At 46.3% G+C, this 21,277-nt stretch overlaps 1 protein-coding gene across 1 annotated transcript in view; it reads left to right on the top strand.

Annotated features, from left to right (window-relative positions):
• Positions 1-20,093, top strand: part of HACL1 (2-hydroxyacyl-CoA lyase 1) — a 46,386-nt gene extending 26,293 nt beyond the window's left edge. The window contains exons 10-17 of the mRNA XM_075547186.1: positions 3,462-3,567; positions 4,917-5,000; positions 6,716-6,817; positions 7,927-8,081; positions 8,458-8,616; positions 9,912-10,019; positions 14,311-14,497; positions 19,230-20,093. Coding sequence (XP_075403301.1) covers positions 3,462-3,567; positions 4,917-5,000; positions 6,716-6,817; positions 7,927-8,081; positions 8,458-8,616; positions 9,912-10,019; positions 14,311-14,497; positions 19,230-19,262 — 934 coding nt within the window. The 3' untranslated portion in view covers positions 19,263-20,093. The remainder of the gene's footprint in view (positions 1-3,461; positions 3,568-4,916; positions 5,001-6,715; positions 6,818-7,926; positions 8,082-8,457; positions 8,617-9,911; positions 10,020-14,310; positions 14,498-19,229) is intronic.
• Positions 20,094-21,277: the final 1,184 nt, after the last annotated feature.

A 21,277-nucleotide genomic window follows, 5' to 3' on the forward strand; every position in this document is an offset into this window, starting at 1 on the left:
GAGTGTTGTAAGCGTCAGCCAGCGCCCATCTAGAAAAACGGCAAGATCTGCCTAACTGCCTTGGCTGCCCTGCGTGGGGTCTGTCCCACACATGCCCAGTGCAGGGGGATCCCCAGCATGCTGAGTCATACCCAGAATTAGGGGTTCTTTTCTTCTTCTTTCCAGGATCCCATACCCACTCCCTGAGTCCTGGGAACCCCCTTTCCTGATCATGAAGTCAGAATGATGGGGCTTCTTTTGGAAGTCAGTCGTGGAACTTGGAAGATAGGGTGTCTCAGAACAGAGCTGGGAGGAAAAAACACTAAGGAAAATTAGAGTCCCCCCGCTCCCCACCTTTTTGACTTTCAGAGGTCTTGTTTTCTAGTCCCCTCTCAGAAAGATAGGGTTTCTCTTGAAGCTTTTGCTGCCTGAATTCTGTGAGTAGGGCCTCCCTGAGTCACAGGCAGGAAGAAAGGGGTGGAGAGCCCTGAGACTCACTCCCTGCGCGGCCCGTTTTTCAAGCTTTAGAAGCCCCCGTGGCACTGTCAAGCGAGCATTGGACTGGTAGCCCCGAGGTCAGTGGCCGGCCCAGCCGACGAGCCGCTCCTCAGGACACGGCTGAGGCTGTCTGGTCGCTACGACCTGGAGTAGACTGGATGGCGGTGGGTTCGGGGTTTGATGGGTCAGGTTGTGACACACCCTCTAGCCTCGAGTCTGCCTGTCATCGTTCGCCCTGCAGAAGTCTCAGATAGTCGCTTCTCTGTGTGTTCAGCGTTTGAATTCGCAGTCCACGGGTGAGCTCGGCTGGGGTGGCCTTACTCCATCCAGTATGACTGGCAGAGTTGTCTCTTCCGACTTTTAATATACTTTTTTACACCTCTTAATACACACTATTTATACATTCTGTTTTCTTTTCATCTTTGAAATTTCTACAAAATACATTAGCCGTAGATGCAAAAGGAGAAAATAATTCCATGAATACTCATGTTGTCACTGCACTGCTTTTTCCGATGCTCACATTGCATCCTAACTCTCAGGGTTTCTTTGTGTAAGAAACAAAAGATGACAGATGTGGGTCGTCTGTGTGTTCCCAGCCCCTCCCCTGCCATCCCGACAATTAACCGCCGTCGGGTTGTGTTTTTTGTCTTCACGATGGAGGCTGTTTAAAAATTACCTCTTCCTGGTAGATCATTGCTGCTTAATTAATGCTATCTTAATAGATTATGCCTTTACTTTTGATTCATTTTTATGTACTTTGCATGCTAATTGAATTAATTCTTAGACTGTTAAGACTTTTTGTGTGGTGGTAGCTCTTCGCTGTGGCTCAGGTGAAGGTTCCCAGAGCAGGTCATTAGTTTTACATTCAGCAGTTCATCCAGGTCAGCCCCTCACTGCACCATCCTTCTCCACTCCTGCTTTCCTTGGGGAAATGCTGCCCTTCTGATCTTTGCCCATTTGATTATTCGAATTAGTGGTTTTGTGTGTGTGGATACTTTAGCCTGAAGTTTTTCTTTATTCCGCATTTTTAGAGAACTTTGTAAGAGGAGGGGAACTATCAACCATGGTCACAAGGATAACAGTTGTGGGGACAGCGCCTGAGCGGGTGGTGTGTCGTCGTTCTGCGGTGCAGACGGCCGCAAGGAGCCAGAACGCACTTGCTGGCGCCTGCCAGCCACAGAGGGTCACCGTAGGCCAGCCTAGCCTGCCAGCTGGAATTCTTCTCTTTCTTTTAGTCGAGTGCCACAGAACCAATAGAGCAGATGCACATGCCTTCTTATGGATGTGCTTGACATGGTAACTGAAGTTTTGTGAAAAATAGCATGAATCATTGACAAAGACCAGAGCAATCAAAACAGATGTGGATGGTACAAGATAAGAAAATGAGTGGGGGGTAGAGTGGGGAGGTAGGGAGGGAGAGGAAAAATTGAGGAGCTGATACCAAGGGCTCAAGTAGAAAGAAAATGTTTTGAGATGAGGGCAACAAATGTACAAATGCGCTTGACACAATGGATGGATGGATGGATTATAGTAAGAATTGTAAGAGTCCCCAATAAAATGATTTTTTTAAAAAAAGAAAAGGGTAGGGGGAGATAGGGAGAGGGGAGGAAGGGGGAACAGATCACAACGATAGACACATAACCCCCACCTCTTTCCCCCCTGGAGGGATGAACAACAGAAACCGTCGGGGAAGGGAGACAGCAGTTGGTGTAAGATATGAAAGTAGTAGTAATTTATAATTAATTTATCAAGGGGTCACGAGGGCGGGGGCAAGGGAGGGAAAAAAGAGGAGCTGATACCAAGGGCTCAAATAGAAAGTAAATGTTTATAAAATAATAATGGCAACATATGTACAAATATGCTTGATATAATTGATGTGTGGATTTTTATAAGAGCTGTAAGAGCCCCCAATAAAATGATCTTTAAAAAATAAATAAGTAAAAGATAAGGAGGAAACAGCCAAGAAGCAGAAAAACAAGTGGGGGGAAAAACACATCCCACAGCAATTATAATAATAAACTGCCCATGATAAAAGCAGGGACATTCAGACGGGTTTAATAATAACAACAGCTATAAGTCACTTTAAGAGCCACGTCTGAAACTAAAGGGAACTGCTTAAAGAGGGGCCAAAGATGTTTGAGGAGAACAGAGAAAAATAAGGGGAGGTTTGTTGATATCGGACACTGGATTTCCAAGTAAAAATCACTAAAACATTATAAGTTATTTATGTTGAGAAAAGATAAGGTGCATAATTAAGATCTCGCATAACATTAGTATATAGAGACTGAAACTCAAAGGACTATGCTTTGTCTAATATTTCTCGGAAGCAATCTGGGAGTCTGAGTCAGTAGCTCGAACACTGCTTCCTACTAGGAATCCGTGTGAGGTGCAACTCAGGACTAGTGACAGAAACACCCAAGAATATAGAAAGGTTATATGAATTGTGGTAAGTTTAGCAGTATATTGCCTTTAAGAATTATATGTAAAAAGAAGGTAATGACAAAGAAAAGCATTTCTGGTAAGAAAAAGTTCATGCGCTAGTACTGTAGTTTATGAGCTCAGCTATGTAAAGATACACACAGACAAGATGTGAATATGCTGTGATATTTATTACAAGAAGGGAATAGTTTTGGCGACATGATTCTTTTTTTGTCCCCTGATTTCCTTCACCATATACACTTGAGGATAAGCTGATCCAATTGTCAGCCGAGGCACCTAGTTTTACCACAAAAACTGCATTAAAATGTGCTGAAAAACTCCGCTTATACACAAGTATATATGGTAATTTTTTTTAATATAACAAGTTGGTTTAGAAACTTCAGTTTGAAAGATCAAATGAACCATGGAGCTGATTCTGAAGTCTGATGTGAACTCCAAATTGTTTATTTAAATTTCTCTAAGTACTTTATTAATTTCTGAATCATTCAAATATAACATACAGATGTCCTTTTTGTGTTATATCTGATTGTTGTTGTTTTCAATAGGGCTTTGCAGTTTGCTGATGTAATTGTGTTATTTGGTGCAAGATTAAATTGGATTTTGCATTTTGGACTGCCCCCACGGTACCGACCCGATGTGAAGTTTATCCAGGTACTCAGAAGAGAGCTTGAAATCAGAGCTACCTGTAATTCACACTTTTTCCTCTCACCCATTGCCACTTCTTTCTGCTGGACTTGTAAAGCACCATCTCTCTTTTTACAAAAGTAGAATTTTATAAAGTGTCTGGAAATAGGTGCCACATAAGCCGCCTTTCCAAGTCTAGGAAGCACAGGGTGCCAGTTTACTTCTGCCTCGAAAACGTTTCAAAATCTACTTTTTAACAGCTTGAAAGACAAGCAAATTTGCCTCCTTCTAAACCAGAGCAAGAAGGCAGTGGGATCAGCCCTGCGTCCTGGCAGCCCTGTGTGTCAGAGTAGAACTGGGCTGCCCTGTGGAGATTTCTGGAACTGAGTGTTTTAGTGACTCTCTGGACTTTCTTCCTGGAGTGGACTTGAACCTTTCCATTGGTGGCCATACGTGTTCATTTTCCCAGGAAAAGTTGCCTCTCTTTTCCATCCTAAAGGACAGGAACTGTACTATCGACACAGCATGAAACCTCTTGGGCCTATGCAATGGACCCCATCCCGTTTATTTGATGAGCCCAGTACCCTTGGCATCTTCTCCTTGATGACCTTTTACTTTTTAAGAAATCAACCTCTAATGGTCTTTTTTCTCACCTGGGGCCAGCGGAACCAAGACCCCCAAACAAGCACAGCCAGAGGGTGTACCTGGAAGGTGCTGCCACTCCCCAAGTCCAGAGTCAATTCCGTCTCCTTTGAGCAGCTAAGTGACTTATTCCTAAGGCGAAGCCGTTTTCACTTGCACAGACTGCTTTCCGCCATCCAGTCGTGGAGCTTCTGACTAACCTCTGAGAAGTAACCGAGCCACTCTGTAGGAGGGGCTCACACAGTGTGCTACCTGGATCAGCAACGTCAGCATCACCTGGTAGCTGTTAGGATCACCGATTTCAAGAGCCCACCCCAGACATACGGAATCAGAAACTCTAAGGGGGTGCTCTGGGGTGCACTCTTTGTTTCCACAAGGCCACCAGGTGACGCTGATATGTGCTCGAGATTGAGAACCCCCTGGCTCTCGATGGGAGTTCCAAACGTAATTAAGTAGAACTCCATTATTGCTTAGATATAAAGCTATAATTGATGAGGTCAAACACACCAAAATTCTACCAGTAGATTTTAAGATGAAAAATAATGAGATTTTCTATGCTAGCTATGATACCCACATGGTTGTGCAGATTGTTACTTTTGTTAAAGGATTTCTTGATGATCATAATTTCTTTATCACGGGTTGTATAGGCATACTTACCGTATCCCACCTTAATTGTCGTCTTAGGGATTGGTCAGAAAAACGTGGCTTGTTCTTCAGTCTCGCCTCTCTTTCAGGTTGATATCTGTGCTGAGGAGCTGGGGAACAATGTAAGGCCTGCTGTCACTCTGCTCGGAGATATAAATGCTGTCACTGGACAGGTGAGCACATGGGCCAGAGTGGTGCTTTTTACGGACTCATCTTTTTTATTATCAAAAAATCATTTTATTGGGGCTCTTACAACTCTTATAACAATCTATACATCAATTGTATCGAGTATATTTGTACATATGTTGCCATCATTATTTTCTAAACCTTTACTTTCTATTTGAGCCCTTGATATCAGCTTCTCTTCCCCCCTCCTTGTGACCTCTTGATAAATTGTAAATTATAAATTATTGTTTTCATATCTTACACCGACCAGTCTCCCTTCCCCCACAGTTTCTGTTTCTCGTACCCCCTGTGTGTGTGTGTTTGGGGGGGGGGGTAATGTGTTGATCATTGCAGCTGTTTCCTCCTTCCTCCCCTTCTCTCCCCACCTCTACCCTATCCTCCTCATATTGCTACTTCCATTCCTGTTCCTGGATTCCATGTGCCGTGAGCTCTTATCTGTACCAGTGCGCATGCTCCAATCTAGCCAGAACTGAAAGTCAAGACTGGGGTCATGATAGTGGGGGCTGTGGAAGCCTCAAGGAGCCAGAGGAATATTGTGCGTTTCATCAGTGCTATACTGCACCCTGGTTGATTCATCCCTTCCTTGTGATCCCTCTGTGAGGGGATGTCCCATTGTGTGGACCAGTCTTTACAGAATCATTCTCATGAGAGTACTGCCCTCATTCATTGGTGACAGGATTGTTAATGCCTATTTTAAACAAAATGGCAGCTGGAAAACAATTCCTTTTTAAAATCATTTTATTGGGAGCTCGTATAACTCTTATCACAATCCATACATTCATCCATTGTGTCAAGCACATTTGTACATTTGTTGCCATCATTCTCAAAACATTTTCTTTCTACTTGAGCCCTTGGTATCAGCTCCTCACTTGGAAAACGATTCTTATATGTAACTCTTGAACTCAGTGATTATGACCCTTACACATGGACAATTTTTATATCATTAATTATTTCTGGAAGGCAATTGAAAATTTCAAGTCATACAGAAGGCAAAACTTTAATTTACTAAATAAGATCTGGTTATCTTAAAACATACAATACAGCTTCTAAAGGAACCGAATTCACAGCCAAGAAATGGTGTAGACTCTATGAAACTCTAAATACTTCTTCAGGCAAGAAAGAGCTTTTGGGGACTGTGATCAGAGACTTCTCCAGTTCTGATTGTTTATCATAATTTAAAGTTTGCTTATGCATAATTCATACATTTCATTGTACTTGGCAATATCCCATGATTGCAGTCATTACTTGATTTAGACTAATACGAGTTAGTGTTAAGATGATCACACAATAGCAGCAAACAATTCCAACTTCTATAGAAAACTCCCGGAGCACTTGTTCTGTTCCAGGAATCTGGGGCTGTCGGCCTGCTTACCAGGGAGGGCTCTATGGAAGGGGTGCACTTCCTTCTCGTGCCCAAGACCGAGGAGAACGTGGGAACCCCGCCTGTGAGGCGTAGTTCTGTCCTGCAGAAACCCCAGCGTGTAGCAGAACCCTGCTCTAATGCAGGCAAAAGCCTCCCACGTGCCCCTTTGTCTTGGGTCAGCCCTTTGCTGCGTAGAGAAGCGAGCGTGCCACGCGCTGTGATTTGCAGGCGGCAGTCAAGGAGCAGTCCCGCCTTCTTCACGAAGCTTCTCAGTGTTAATGTGATTCAAGTCTGTCTCGAGAAAAGTAGGGAAACGTGTGTTGTTGTGTTGTTGTTCAGCTTCTAGAAGAATTCGAAAAGACCCCGTGGCAGTACCCTCCAGGGAGCGTGTGGTGGAGGACCCTGAGGGAGAAGATGAAGAGCAATACGTCCGCGGCCCAGGTACTGCGCAAGGACGCGCCAGGTTCACGGTTCCGCGAGCGCTGGGAACCTCGGTGCTCATGAGAAAATGAGGCTGAAGCACAACTCTCACAAGCACAAAATGCCACACAAAAATGAGACGATGTTGCGTGTCATCAAGTCGGGGTTTAAAAAATGCGCATGTAATGCAATGAAAATAGAAAGAGGCAGGCTTTTGTTTAGCATATTGTGAGATTTTTTTTCACTGTTCTATGTAATCTACCCACCTTGGTTCAGATTTTATGTAGTTTAAACAAAAAGCACATGACTTTGCTTTTAACCTACTGCTTTTTGCTGACAGTCTTGATAAGCCAGGACAAATGGTGTTGGAACAAATTCAAAACAAGCGCGTGGCACCGTGAACTGGCCATGTGTGATGCTAGAACCTTAACAAGTGACAGTTTCCCCATTTGCACGAGTTGCCCGCAGCTCTGTGTCATTATCAGCCGCCTCTCTTCCTGGAGAAGCACCTTAGCTTCAGATGAAGGGACCGGCCTCATCCATCTTGGATAGAATCTCAGACCCCAGTGGCACTGGGAGCGAGCCAGTGGGACGTGACCGTTAGCAGTCCAGTGGGCATATGATATGGGGGGAGGGAAGGCATTTAGGTGACTGTTTTCCCCTCCACTTAGGGAGTCCCTCAAATAGTGCTGGAGTACCCAAAACATCTGTGGAAAAACCACATTTGCAAAGTTCCTTTTGTCACGTTTCCTGTACCCTCCAGAGTGTGAGAAGTGGGAAGAAGTAGATTTTCAGATGGTTTCCTAAATCCTAACCTTTCAGCTTTACGCTGAGGGACACGTCTGAAATGCAGAATTCTAGAACGGGAGCTTCGCTCTGTGTGAAGCAGTGTTTTCCGAAGAGTGTGCACAGAGGCTGGAGTGGTGGTTTTACCCGGTTCCCAGCCGTCTCTACTCGAGGACTGTGCTCAGGGGCGTGAGCCTCTCAGAGCAGCCGGTAGTCATCTGACAGCCACTGGGAGCTCCTCACTTGTAACTGTCGCCCAGAGGTTTGCCAGGTAGCCTTTATGATAGCTCATCGGTGTTGCTTATTTCTGTTGCATTCCAGTCTGCTCTCTCCTACTGTGCTAGGAATTAGCGTCCAGCATGTCCCTGCCGATGAACTACTACACAGTGTTCCACCACGTTCAAGAACAGCTCCCTCGAGATTGCTTTGTGGTGAGCGAAGGCGCAAACACCATGGACATTGGACGCACCATACTTCAGAACTACTTCCCCCGTCACAGGCAAGCCTTCCAGACGAGGAAGAGTAGAGTCAAGAGTGCTGGTATGAACGGTCATGACGCAGGTGAACGAGCCGTTGGAGCATGCTCTGTCCCCGGTCTGTCAGCACACGGTTGATACATGGATTCTAAGATAAATGGTTGTTTTTACGCTTGATCTGTCCCGGTGATCTCGTGACCAGCCGTGCTTTGAGGGTCCGTCCTCAGACGGCTAAGCAGCCACAACGTCATTGCCCTCTCCTTCTGCTTGCATCACCTCCTGGGAATTTCATATCAGAGAAAGAGAACGGCTTAGGGTTCACTTCCCCATGAACCGTGTGAATGCAACCAGAAGGCTAGCTCACACCCAGAGTTTCACTTCCCTTTCTTTTCCCCACAGGCTCGATGCTGGTACTTTTGGAACAATGGGCGTCGGCTTGGGATTTGCCATCGCAGCTGCTGTCGTGGCTAAAGATAGAAACCCGGGGCAGCGCGTCATCTGTGTGGAAGGCGACAGTGCGTTTGGCTTTTCTGGCATGGAGGTGGAGACCATCTGCAGGTAACAGCATCTTGACTCGGCATTTTCCAAAATGTGGAAACCGACACGTAAGGACGCAGACAGCTCGCTCACCTAACATGGCTTAGCAGGCGCTCCCCATGTGCCAGACACAGTGCCCGTCCTGAAGCTACGAACACGACGCCCATAACCGGGGGCTTCCTCTCCCGAGCTCAGCGGGACTGAATGTGCAGGCGGGCTCCTCTCGGGCAGACCCGAGTGAGTTTGGTGGAGTCACTGAACCACGCGGCCGTTCCCTTTCCCACCCTCCCAGGGCTTATTAGGAGACCTGCGATCCTTCAGGTAAAGGGGAGTGCTCAGTGGATATGAGCCGGGGGCTTCCTGGAGAAACTTCACAGCTGTAGAGGCCTCTCTAAAGGATGGGAAAATCGCCCCCATCCGTATTTGACTACAGTGAAGCCATTCCACTCTCAGTTAAACTTCTGTGAGTCATGGCTTAGGGCTTTCGAAACCTTGGCACATGAAGCTTTGAAGCGAGCGGGGAAAGTGTGTGCTTGCAGCAGCGTGTCTGTACTGACAGCTCGGGGACCCAGGGGCCGGACGATGGTTTGGGAAGCAGCTGGTCTGGTAGAGATGATTAATTCTCTTAGCCCAGAGATACAGAGTTACCCAAATCCAGGACTTGACATCAGTTTGAAACCCTGCCCCAATCCTGCCATTTAACCTGCTGCACTTCCGTTTGTTTTTTTACTGGTGGGACTCGGAAATATGCCTGTAGAAAATAAAGCTTGTGTTCTTTTTTTCCCAATCAGTAAAATTTAATCATACCTTTTGGGGTATTAACTGCTCTGTTTATAGCACACTGTTAAATACTATATTTTTTCCTAATTAGTTCGTCTAGTGATTTTCTAATTCCAAGTAAAGCGGTTTGAGGGCAGGGGATGTTTGGCGATCTCACTGCATCAAGCAGATGCTGGTGGGCTAAGCAAAGCGCAGTGTGTGGAAAGAAGCTTTGTGAACGGGTGTTCAGGGACTAGTGAATAGGGAAGGGCATTCTTAGTGCATCTAGTTCAGTGGGAAGCAAGACTCAGAGAAGCTCAAGGCTTGCTCTAGATAGTGATAAAACAGACAAAAATTCAAATCCCCTGTTCTTTCTACCACTTATGGTTTGATGTTCTTTATTAGAATAATAAATGCCTCTTTCCCCCGTCTAAACTGTGATGCCATCAAAAAGCATACTAGAAGAGGTGCCCTCTTTTAAGTTAAAACTTAAGTTAAAATTTCACTCCAAATCCAATTGCTTTGGAATTTAGAATGGTCTTTGTACTCGATTGTAGGTACAATCTGCCCATCGTACTCTTGGTGGTGAATAATAACGGAATTTACCAAGGGGTGGATACTGGCACTTGGAAGGAGATGTTGAATTTTGGAGATGCTGCTGCTACGTGAGTAACTGAGCACAGTGTAGATGCGTGCTCTCTGGTTTCAGTCTGTCTTTAGAGGCTGCTGTGCAGTTCTGGATGTGTTTATGTGATGCAAGCATTGCTCGGTTCACTCGGCATCCTTCCAAACGGCAGGAACCGTGTGCACACGATCCCTCTTTGCCCAGCTCTCCTTGATTGGAGCATCGGTGCATGCTCTGTGGCGATTATCTGGTGCCACTGAAGATTCAGGTGAATGCGGTTGACGGCTAAGCCTGTGAACTAGGGGGCTTATCACAAAATGCTCCTACTACCAGGAATGGATCCGTATCGAATGCATTGTGTCAATATGGGTATTTGCAGATTATTTACAATCCAGTGATCTTCCTGCCTTCTATCGCTCATCTAAACCTTGAACATCTGATAACAGAGCCAAGCCAAGAGAGTGTCAGGGCTAGTCATGGGATTGAGGGGTATGTGAATGCATGTTAGCCTCGGAGTGGGGGGTGGGGAACAGGTATGCTTGTTTCTGCCTCACAGCCTTCATTCCCAAACGATATGGAATTGACTGAGTGAGCTAGGTTAGGAGTCTTCGTGGCACAGTCAGCAGTTCAAAACTACCAGCTACCCTGTGGCAGAAAGATGAGGCTTTCTGCTCCCATAAAGAATTACAGTCTAGGAAATGCACAGAAGCAGTTTTATCCTGTCCTATGGTTTGAGTTTTATTGTTTTTCAATAACCGTTCCACTTGTATTCTTCTCTTGGGTTTAGAATAGCTGCTATTGTGGTCTGCGCTGTCTGTACAGCAGTCACTAAAGCCCCAAATCAGAAGCCGTTGATGTTGAGGGGGAGCCCAGTTTTCCAGGGCAGACCTGTACCTCATAGGGTTTCACTGGCTGCAGTCTCATGGCCTTTCTAGCCCACTGCTGCCAGGTAAATTCCAGCTGCCAGCTTGCAGTGAGCAGGTCAGTGTTTCCTTCGTTAACTTGCCACGTTTGAAGTGCTCAGTAGCAATTGGTGCCCAATGGCCACCTTGTAATGTAGTTATAAAACTACTTCCATCACCGCAGAAAGTTCTGGAGAGTGAGCGTAGTAGATAGAATTTAAAAGTATGTGGAAACCTGGAAGTAAATCCACTCACTGAGGGCAGCTGGTTTCTAATAAGGGGTTAAAGCCACTCAACAGGAAAGAAATAATCTTAAGAAGGGGTAAGGGTGTGCAACAGAGCAACAAGGTGAGCCAAGCAATGAAGTCCCCAGGGAATACCAAAAAAAAAAATAGTCTTTGGAGCCAGAGCATGGCATCCCATCAGACTCGACCAGAAACACTCCTAAAGGTCAACAAACAGACCTTGAACTATTTGTAGGCTTTTCTTTCTTTCTTTTTTTTTTTTTGGTCTTTAGTTGTTTTCTTTTGTTGTTTTGTGCTGCCTTGTTTTTGTGCTTGTTGTTGCCGCTGCATGTCATAAACAATCTGAAGGAGAAAACAACGGGACCATAGGTTCCTGGGAGACATGGGAGAGGGGGAGGCATAGAAAGGAAGTGGTGTTAACAAACCCAGGGACAAGGGAAAAACAAGAGATCTAAAATTGACGGCGAGGAGGCGTAGGTTGCCTGGTAGGGCTTGATCAAGGGCAGTTTAACTGAGGAATTACTGAAACCCAAATGAAGTTCGAACATGATAGTGGGACAAGGGGAAAGTAAAAGGAAATAGAGGGAAGAACTAGGAGGCAAAGGGCATTATAGAGAGCTAAATACAGGCATGTACATATGTAAAATATTTATATATGACAATGGGGAAATAGATCTATGTACATATATTTATAGATTTAGTATTAAGGTTGCAGATGGACATTGGGCCTCCACTCAAGTACTCCCTCAACACAAGAACACTTTGTTCTAATAACCTGGCATTCCATGATGCTCACCTTCCCAACAAGATCACTGAAGACAAAGTGGGTGCATAAGCAAATGTGGCCAAGAAAGCTGATGGTGCCTGGCTATCAAAAGATATAGCATTTGGTGTCTTAAAGGCTTGAAGATAAATAAGCGTCCATCTAGCTGAGAAGCAACAAAGTCCACATGGAAGAAGCACACTAGCCTGTGTGATCATGAGGTGTCCATAGGATCAAGTATCAAAGACCCAGAACAAAAAAATCATATCATTGTGAATGAAGGGGAGTGCGGAGTAGAGACCCAAAGCCCATCTGTAGACAACTGGACATCTTCTCACAGAAGGGTCACAAGGAAAAGACGAGCCAGTCAGGGTGCAGTACAGCACTGTTGAAACATACCACTCTCCTCTAGTTCTTTAAGGCTTCCTCCCCTGACTATCATGACCCCAATTCTACCTTACGCATCCAGCTACACCAGAGCATGTACACAGGTACAGATAAGAGCTAGAAACACGGAATTCAGGACCAATAATGAGAGTAGCCATACCAGGAGGGGATGGGGAAGGTGGGGGAAGAAAGGGGGAACTGATCACAATGATCTACATATAACCCCCTTCCAGGGGGATGGCAAAAGTGGGTGAAGGGAGACATCAGTCAGTCTAAGACATGAAAAATAATTTATAAATTATAAAGGGTTCATGAGGGAGGGAGGGGATTGGAGGGAGGGGAAAAGTGAGCTGATAAGAGTTGTACGAGCCCCCAATAAAACGATTAAAAAAACCAAACAAGTGTAGTGGCGCAAGTGGATATCTTCTTGCATAACACAGGATGGTGGGATTGCAAATGAAGCAACCAATGTGGAAAACAGCTTCCTCAGAAAAGTAGAAGAGAAATGCCTTATGATTTCATAATTCCGCTCCTACATCGATGCTCTAGAGATGTGATAGCAGTGTCACAAATAGACGCATGTGCCCCTATGTTATTACAACCTTATTAATTATCCACCATCGCAAACAGATGAGGTAACCCGAGAGCCTGTCAGCAGGTGAGTAAGTGCACAGATTGTGGTCCATAGTACTATGCAAGCTGCTAGGTGAGAATGCTGAGTTCTTGAAGCATGATGTAGATAAAACATGCTGAGTAAAATAAATCAACCACAAAAGGACTCTTATCATCTCTTTTATACCTTTTATTTAGGTGAAAGTCCAAAGAGCAAATTGCTTTTTTATTCAAAAAGTCAGATGCATGTTCTGCTGTGACATTGATGGACATCCTCACAATAGCGTTGTATAATCCTAACTACGTATCCCATTTTATTTCTTGATTTCTCTGGGTTCTAAAATCCACTGTAATCACTACACAGGAACTCACAGAAAAAAACGACAGGCTTTATTTTTTTTTTCTTTTCTATTCCTTTTATTAATCGTTTTCTTAGGGGTTCATACAACCCTTATCACAATCCATACGTACATCAATCCTGCAAAGCACATTTGCACGTTCATTGCCCTCCTTATTCTCAAAACATCTGCTCTCCACTTAAGCCCCCACGACAGGCTTTATTAAAGAAGTTAACCAGTTGTAATGCCGGTGAGAAATGCCCAGGGTAGTTGTTTGCCAGGGTAACGAAGTTTCAGGTCTGCTACTGATTGCCCAAAGGAGTGTAGGCCTTAACCCGCGGGCATTTGGCTCTAGCCCCATGGGTCAGCAAGCCAGGTCCCTGAATTCAGTGCCCAGAGGCACCCCTCTCCAGTAAGGCCTCAGCCCAAATGCACTCAGCACCATTTCTGGGGTCAGCAAGCCCACATTTCCAATTAAAAGCCCAGAGGTAGTGCCAGTCAACATCTGCCATAAAACACGGAGGAGAAGGAAGGGGATGGGGTAAGGCAGGGGAGCAGGGAAGCGAGATCACTTGGAACTGAACATCCACCAGAGTGGGAAGCAGGAGAATGTGGGCACGCTGTGGAAAATGTCACCCATGTCACACCACACAGTAGGCACGGGATTTGTTAACATGGGAACCAAACTTGATTTGTTGGCTCCCCCCAAACAGTAAAAGTATTACTAATAAAGTCATTTTCCCATGGTACCTGCAGGGGATTGGTTCCAGGACCCTCATGAACAATTAAATCCAAAGGGGTTGAGGTCATTTTATAAAATGGTATAGTATTTACGTATGACTAGGTTGTTTCTTAATGTTCTGCATTTGAACAGCAGTTTGTTGGATCTGCAGCTATGAAGGCCAAGTCTACGCAGGGTCCACTGAGTGTGGAGAGTTCAGTGTCCTGGCATCCTAGTGTATGTGCTGGAAACACTGGTGTGTCTCTCATCTGAACGTGTCTGATTTCACAGACTGTGTCGGTGGATGGCTCTTTGGAAAGCCTCATGGCTGACCTTCACTGACTGCTGAACTTCCTTTGGCAGGGCCCCTCCCATGTGTCTTCTGCCGAACGCCCACTATGAGCAGGTCATGACTGCATTTGGGGGCAAAGGGTATTTTGTACAAACACCAGCAGAACTCAAGGACTCCCTGAGGCAGAGTCTGGCAGAGACGACTAAACCCTCCCTCATCAACATCATGATTGAGCCACAAGCCACACGAAAGGACCAGGTACGTGCAGTTGCTAAATGGAAAGCAAATAAAGCATCTGCCGGGGAAAGGAGTAAAGAGGATGTGCCAAACCGAGCACCCTCGGGACTAGCAGAGTTCATTCTGAATCTGCTCTGCGTCTGGAAATGCGTCTGCCCGTCCCATGGAGGTTTGCTGAGGTTCTCCTTAGGTGCTGAGAACGGCACGGGGAGCAAACCAGGCCCAGTCCTTGCCCTCTGGGAGTTTGCAGTTCCAGCAGGAGGCATGCGCAGCCCAGTGGCCGAAGAGACCACGTGTATGATGACAGGGTGATAGGATGGCTTTGAAAGAAAGGAACCTAGTTTTAATTTAGCAAACAGCATAGGGGAGGCTTCTCAGAAAGTGCTGCTTACACCCAAAGGATGAGGAGGGAGGCCTGTGGACAAGCCTTGAGGGAAGAGCGGTGCCCAGACACTGTGGCAGGGGCAGGCGGGACCCCTGAGAACAGAGCAGAAGGCCAGAGTGGCTGGGAGACGTGGAGGGAGTGTGGTGGGAGGTGAGACAGGAGAGGGAAGGACGCTCACTAGTGGGGGGCTTGGATGGGCAGTGTGAGAAGGGGGAGATGATAGTAGATTTCCATTTGAAAAGCCTCCTCTGGCTCAGTGAGAGACGACTACTTACACTTCAGTGCCTGGGCTTTCGCACAAGTTCAGACAAGAGATGCCAGCCGCTTTGCTGCAGCGGCAGTGGTGCAATCGAGAGTGGGTAAACTGATGAGAGTGAGAAGGTGAGGACCAGATTTTGATGATAGCTGGTGTGGTGGAGGTCCCCCAAACCACAGCAGATGTGACGACTCGCTAGTGTAGCCCTGGCTGTGATTTATTACAGTGAAAAGATACAAGAAAGAAAGGGCAAAGGCACAGGATGCAGTGTTGGGGAGACACCGGGCACAAGCTTCCAGAGTCTTCCTGGTGAAACCACATCCTACAAGCTTGATTTCTCTAGATGTTAAGACATGTGAAATACCGCTTAGAGACTGTGCTAGTCCAGGTTGACTAGAGAAACAAATTCCGAGACACTCATATAAGAAAGAGCTTTATGTCAAAGAGTAATTGTATATCAAGAAAACATCCCAGCCCAGTCCATATAGCCCATAAGTCTGATACGAGTCCATCCATCTCTCTTTAGACTCATGCAACACAGGCAATGATGCAAAATGCCGAAAGATCACAGGCCGGTGGGTGCAACGTCTGAGCATCCAGTGACAGTGGAAACATCTCCAGGGCTTTCTCAGGTGTCATCATGGCAGGAGGGGGAAGCAGAGAGAGAGTGTGGACCTCCTCCAGGGGGAGAGAGAGGAAGTGTCCAGAATCCTCATGAGAAGGTCACGCCCGCCAGGAGTCATCATCAGGCTGTGACCTGATTGACAGGCTAACCTCCACCCCTTCACTCAAGTTGACGTGAAGTGATGTAACTGCCGCAGAGACTCTGCCCAGGATTTGAAAGCAGGTGTTCAACCTTAGCTACATTGCTCATACACACAGTTTAGGCCCTTCAAACTACTGTTAGTGAACGGGGGAAGCCTCCCCTAAACTCAAATTCCCAGGTACCATCCAACGGCCAGTCTTGTCAGCAGGCCACCCAAAGGCAAGCGGTCCGCCTGGCAGCGTGAGCTCTGTTCTGTAAGATGGGAAGTGGTTGAGGGAGGGCTCCAGGTGTCCCTCCGTGAGTCTGACTCATGCAAATAACTCTGAGGCGACAGCCTTTACTGGAAGTGGGCCAAGTTCGAGAGAGAATCTCGAGTCGGATCTCAGATCTATGTACTGGATTGGCTGACATGTCTTGGAAGCATTCAATGGAGATACTTGCTGACATGATTGGCTCCATGAGCCTGGAGCTCAGAGGAAAGCTGGTGAGTGGGAGGTGCCAATGGGAGACCCCTCTATCTAGATGCTGCATGAGCCTGTGGATTATTTGCTGGTAGTGCAGAGTAGGGAACTGAGGCCTGCACCCATGGGAAGCTGCTGCCTTATGGTCAGAAGACAGCAGGCGGGGAAGGCACAGCCAAAGCAGGATAGACATGCCTCCACTCTGGAGGCTTCGCACGCAGCAGGGGACAACTGGTGGAAGTCCTGTCTCAGAGGCAACAGTTATAAAAAATGGTTGTTTTCATCTTGTCTTTGGATTTGTCTTCCTCAATGCTTAACCCATGGGTTTCCTTTTTGGTTTTAAAATGTGGATTATTTCTTCTTCTCTTTCTTTTCCTCCTCCTCCTCCTCTTCTTTTCTTCTTCAGAATCAGACACCCGCTGCCAATCTCAGACTCCATGTACTGAGTAAACACAGCCTAGCTGACCTCAGTTTCTTCCATATGCCTGCCACACAGAACCAGCAGTCAATAAATGCTGGCTCCTCCTGCCTTCCTCCTCCTCCTCCTCTTCCACCGCTACCATATGGTCCTTCCCTTCCAGTCTCTACTTGGCTAAGAGTTTTCTGTCCCTTGTGCACAGGTGGGGGTTGTAGTCCTGTTCAGTCAGCCCCTTGTTTACACATGGCTTGTGTCCTCTGAGGACGCCTCCTCTGCACTTGCTTGACAGCGCAGGGCTCCGTGCCCTCAACAGGTAGCTGTTGAGAAACAAACTGGCTGGGAGGCTTGTCTGTAATAAGACAGTGTAAGGGGGTTGCCTTCAAAATTAGTTCCTTTGCCCCCAAAGCAAAACCATAGTGGAGATGACGGCAATAAAATGAGCAACACAGTGGGTAGCATGAGCCACTGCCCCTCTCCCCCCCAACGAGTTAAGGTGAACTTCTTACTTCATTTTGTCCACTACTTCCTCCCCTGCTTAGTTTGCCTGTTCCTCAGCTCACTCCTTGGTAGCAGCTGTTGTTTCTGGAAGGGACATGTTTTCCAAGTACTTTCTGCTCTGTTTGGGGTACATGTATCCACTGTGGAATTTATCATCTATGGATCGATTGACTGATCAATCTATTTATTTATGAACAATGCAGGGAACAAATGGGTTGACAGACAGGGGATAATCAGATACAAATTAATGGACAAACTATATTAATACATAGGGAATGCCACTGACGATCTGCCAGAGGCTTGGTCATTTACCTCTGAGCAGAGAGAAGAGACAAGCTGACGGGAAGTGTGTTGGTGAGAAATGTGGGTGCACGATCCCAGGCCCCGGACGGGCAGGCGGCATCAGCAAGGACTCCTGCAGGGGCGGCAGCAGCAGGCAGGCAGAGCTTACGCCCTCCAGGGTCTACTATGCTTCTGGAGCCGTATTGTTTGCCTTTTTGGGGAAGAAGTTCTATTTGTGGAATTGATTATTGACCAACAGATCACTCAGTAGATAGATTTTCACATCTAATGTCATTTTATTAATTTATCACTCTCCATCCCAGGACGCCTTCCTCCTGGCGCAGGGCATCAGTGTGCTAGGGAACGGAGCCTCCCTTGCACAGCCTATGCCCCGACTCTGAGCATATGCAAGTGAGGCCCGTGAGGTTTGTCCCAGAAGAGCCCTCCGTTCCTCTGCTAGGGCATTCACCTTCCCAAGGATCTGAACTCCAGGGTCTAGATGAGCTCATTGCCACTGAGTCAGTGCTGACCCATAGCAACCTCCCGTGGGTTTCCCAGACTGTAACTGTTTACAGGAATAGAAAGCCTAATCTTTCCCCCTCGGAGTTGCTGGTGGTTTAGAACTGCCAACCATATGGATGGCAACCCAACGCGTAACCACGACACCACCAGGGCCCACTGGATAGAGAAAGCTAATTGCTCATCCTTTCCTGGGTAACTTGGGAATGTGCATTTCAGCATTCCTTAGCTTCATGTCTCTGGGATTCCATACACAGCAGCCATGCCCCCAGCTGCTGGCTTTTCATCATCCCCGATCCACTGATCACAGTGTGGGTTACTGCTCCCACTGTAGCCTGGGCTCTAGCTGAGTCTCTGACCACCTGGGTTCCGCTTCGGGTGCCGGTGGTGTTCATCTGGGCGGGGGCATCTGTGCGTGCTCTTCCTGCCCAAGCCCCCTTTGGATCTTCCTTTGGGGATACTTCTGGGTCGGTCTCTCTCTCTCTCTCTCTCTCTCTCTCTCTCTCTCTCTCTCTCTCTCTCTCTCTCTCTCTCTCTGTATGTGTCCTGGTTACTACTAATCAGTGAGGTCCCTGACAAGGGAGGAAGTTCCACTGTGATTTAGTAGCTGAGTGGTCCACATAGTTAAGCTCTCAACTACTCATCCAAAGGTTGGTGGTTTGAATCGACCTAGAGGCACCTGGAAGAAAGGCCTGGCAGTCTGCTTCTGGAAGGTCTTAGCCTTGAAAACTGACAGAGGGCGGTTTCCTCTGACACACCGTGGGGAGTGGGTGGGGGGTTGTGTCTGACCATTGATGGCAGTAAATAATCAAACCTAAGCATGACAAAAACAGCTCGATGTATCTGTCTGTTTTACAGAGACTTACCATATATACTTGTGTATAAGCCGACTTTTTCAGCCCATTTTTAATGCCGTTTTGGTGGTAAAATTAGGTGCCTTGGCTGATATTTGGGCCAGCTTGTACTCGAGCATGTACGGTACTGTGAGGCAGAAGCCATGGCACAGCAACTGTTTTTCCTCTCCCAAAGACAGACTTCATTTCACACTAGTGTGACCCCGACGAGAGTGTTAACAGCAGGCAAAGCAGTGGCATGCACGGCGACAGCCATTTCCCATTGGGCTCACTGGTTTTTTGACTAAATGCTTGTCTTACCTTTTCTGTTGTAGGACTTCCACTGGCTGACCAGCTCTAATCTGTGAATAAAAGCACCAGGGGGAGCCTTGAGAAGTTTTCTCTTTCTTACAAGATGGAATTTATTTTCTACAGCAAAATTACTATCGGAGTAAAGTTGTACAAAGGAAAAAAATCTCTAGCGTAACGCTTTTATAGCAAAGGAATTAATTTTAAAGACGAACTGGTTAACCAGTAATCTATTACCAAAACAAACATTTGAAGATGGAAAAAGAGGGATTTTATCAAGCAACATTGTAGTATTAAGCTTATATGTAGTTTACACATTGCTATCCTTTGACATGAATCCGTTCTTAAAGTTAGAGATCTTTAAAAGACATCTTCCAAAGAGAAAGGCCCAAGAACTGTCCAGTGACGATGTTCAGTGAGACTGGGGCGTGAACTCTTTCCACTTCATATTCTATCTGTTGGTCACTTGGTGCTACAGCCTGTAAAGAATTAAATGGGGCTCATTCTGCATTTCATGAGACTTTTGTGTCTTTTCTGGAAAGACTTTGCTGCGTCAAAGGAGAAAACATACTACACCCAAGCTATTAAGGTAGAGCATGTGCGGGTTAAAAACCTTAGTTTATGCAGACTTTGTCCAACAGCGTTGAGATAAGCGGATAGCCTAAATGTATGAAGAATTCTTTATAGATAAGAAAAATATTAATTTGCCATAAGAAAATAGGCAAAGGTTATGCGCATGCATGTGTAATTCATATCACAAAGTGTAAGCAATCAATAAAAATGGATAAGAATACCTAAGTAGTACTGAGAAATCAATTGTTGCCTGTTCACTTGGCAGAGAGCTTTTAAAATGGTAATTCTAAGCGCTGGTGAGGGGGTGGTGAGACGAGGACTTTTGAAGTTAAAACTAGCACCCCATTTTTGTAGAACAATTCTAGTATTGCTTGTATCGGGGATCTTTAAAATGTTCACGTTTCATAACTTTTGACCAAGCAAATCTCTCTAGGGAAGATAGCCTAAAGATTGTATAAAAGATTTGGTCAAATATTTAGATACAAAGCCACTCAGCCTGGCTTTCTCTGGGAGCAACCTTGGTGTTTACTAATCGGTTACGTAAATCCTGGTCTGTCGTGCAGAGCAGTGTGTGCAAACCTTGTCAGAGGTCCTCTGACTTCACAGGGCGAGAAATGAGCTTCGCCATCAGCATCAGCCCAAGGCTGGCTCCTGGGAGGTGCAGGTCGCACATAACTTCCACCCTCCGACCTTCGCACCAATCCCGACATGAACCGCCCCTCGCTTAGCACGCTACCTCTCTGCTGGCTTCAGTAACTTGTCACGTGGCCACATGGAATTCACAGACCACAGTCATAGTTTATTATGGGCCTGGTATGTGTTCCTCCAAAATCTGTATCAACCTGGCTGGGCCATGATTGTTAGTGGTTTGGCAGTTACAGATGATATAATTACGCTCAATGGTGCTGCCTGATGTTAACCAATGTTATCTGATGTTGTAAGGGAATTAGAGTGGAATACAACTCCCTTACTCAGAACACGGTGCTGATACGATATAAGAAGAGTTTCCCCAGGGGTGAACTATCATACCTTTTAGAGTACAAGAGATAAAAGAAACCAGAGAAAGAGGGACGGACCTACTGCCACCAAAAAAGGCCCCAGGAGTAGAGTACGTCCTTGGACCCAAGGTCACTGTGCTGAGAACTTTCCAGACCCAGAGAAACATTAATGGCAGCACACATGGAGACCTCTGAGGAACATCAAACCACAGGTACTGAAGGGAGACAAGGACCTTCCTCCAGAGCAAACAGGGAAAGCCTTCCCTTAAAGCTGTCATTCTGAGGTCATGCTTCTAGCCTCCAGAACTGTGAGAAAATTAACACCTGTTTCAAAGACCATCCACTTGTGTTATTTTTGTTAAAGACGTACTAGGGAACCAAGCCACCTGTGTCTCAGTGCTTCTGTGCGTCTCCCGCAGCCTTTATTATTGCAGCTCTTATCATCTCCTGGTTTAGGAGGCTCTCAGCATAGGAACCCAGGGCCAAAGGACGATTCTGCTCCT

This window comes from Tenrec ecaudatus, chromosome 4 (genome assembly GCF_050624435.1).
Source record: "Tenrec ecaudatus isolate mTenEca1 chromosome 4, mTenEca1.hap1, whole genome shotgun sequence".
Classification (NCBI taxonomy): Eukaryota; Metazoa; Chordata; class Mammalia; order Afrosoricida; family Tenrecidae; genus Tenrec; species Tenrec ecaudatus.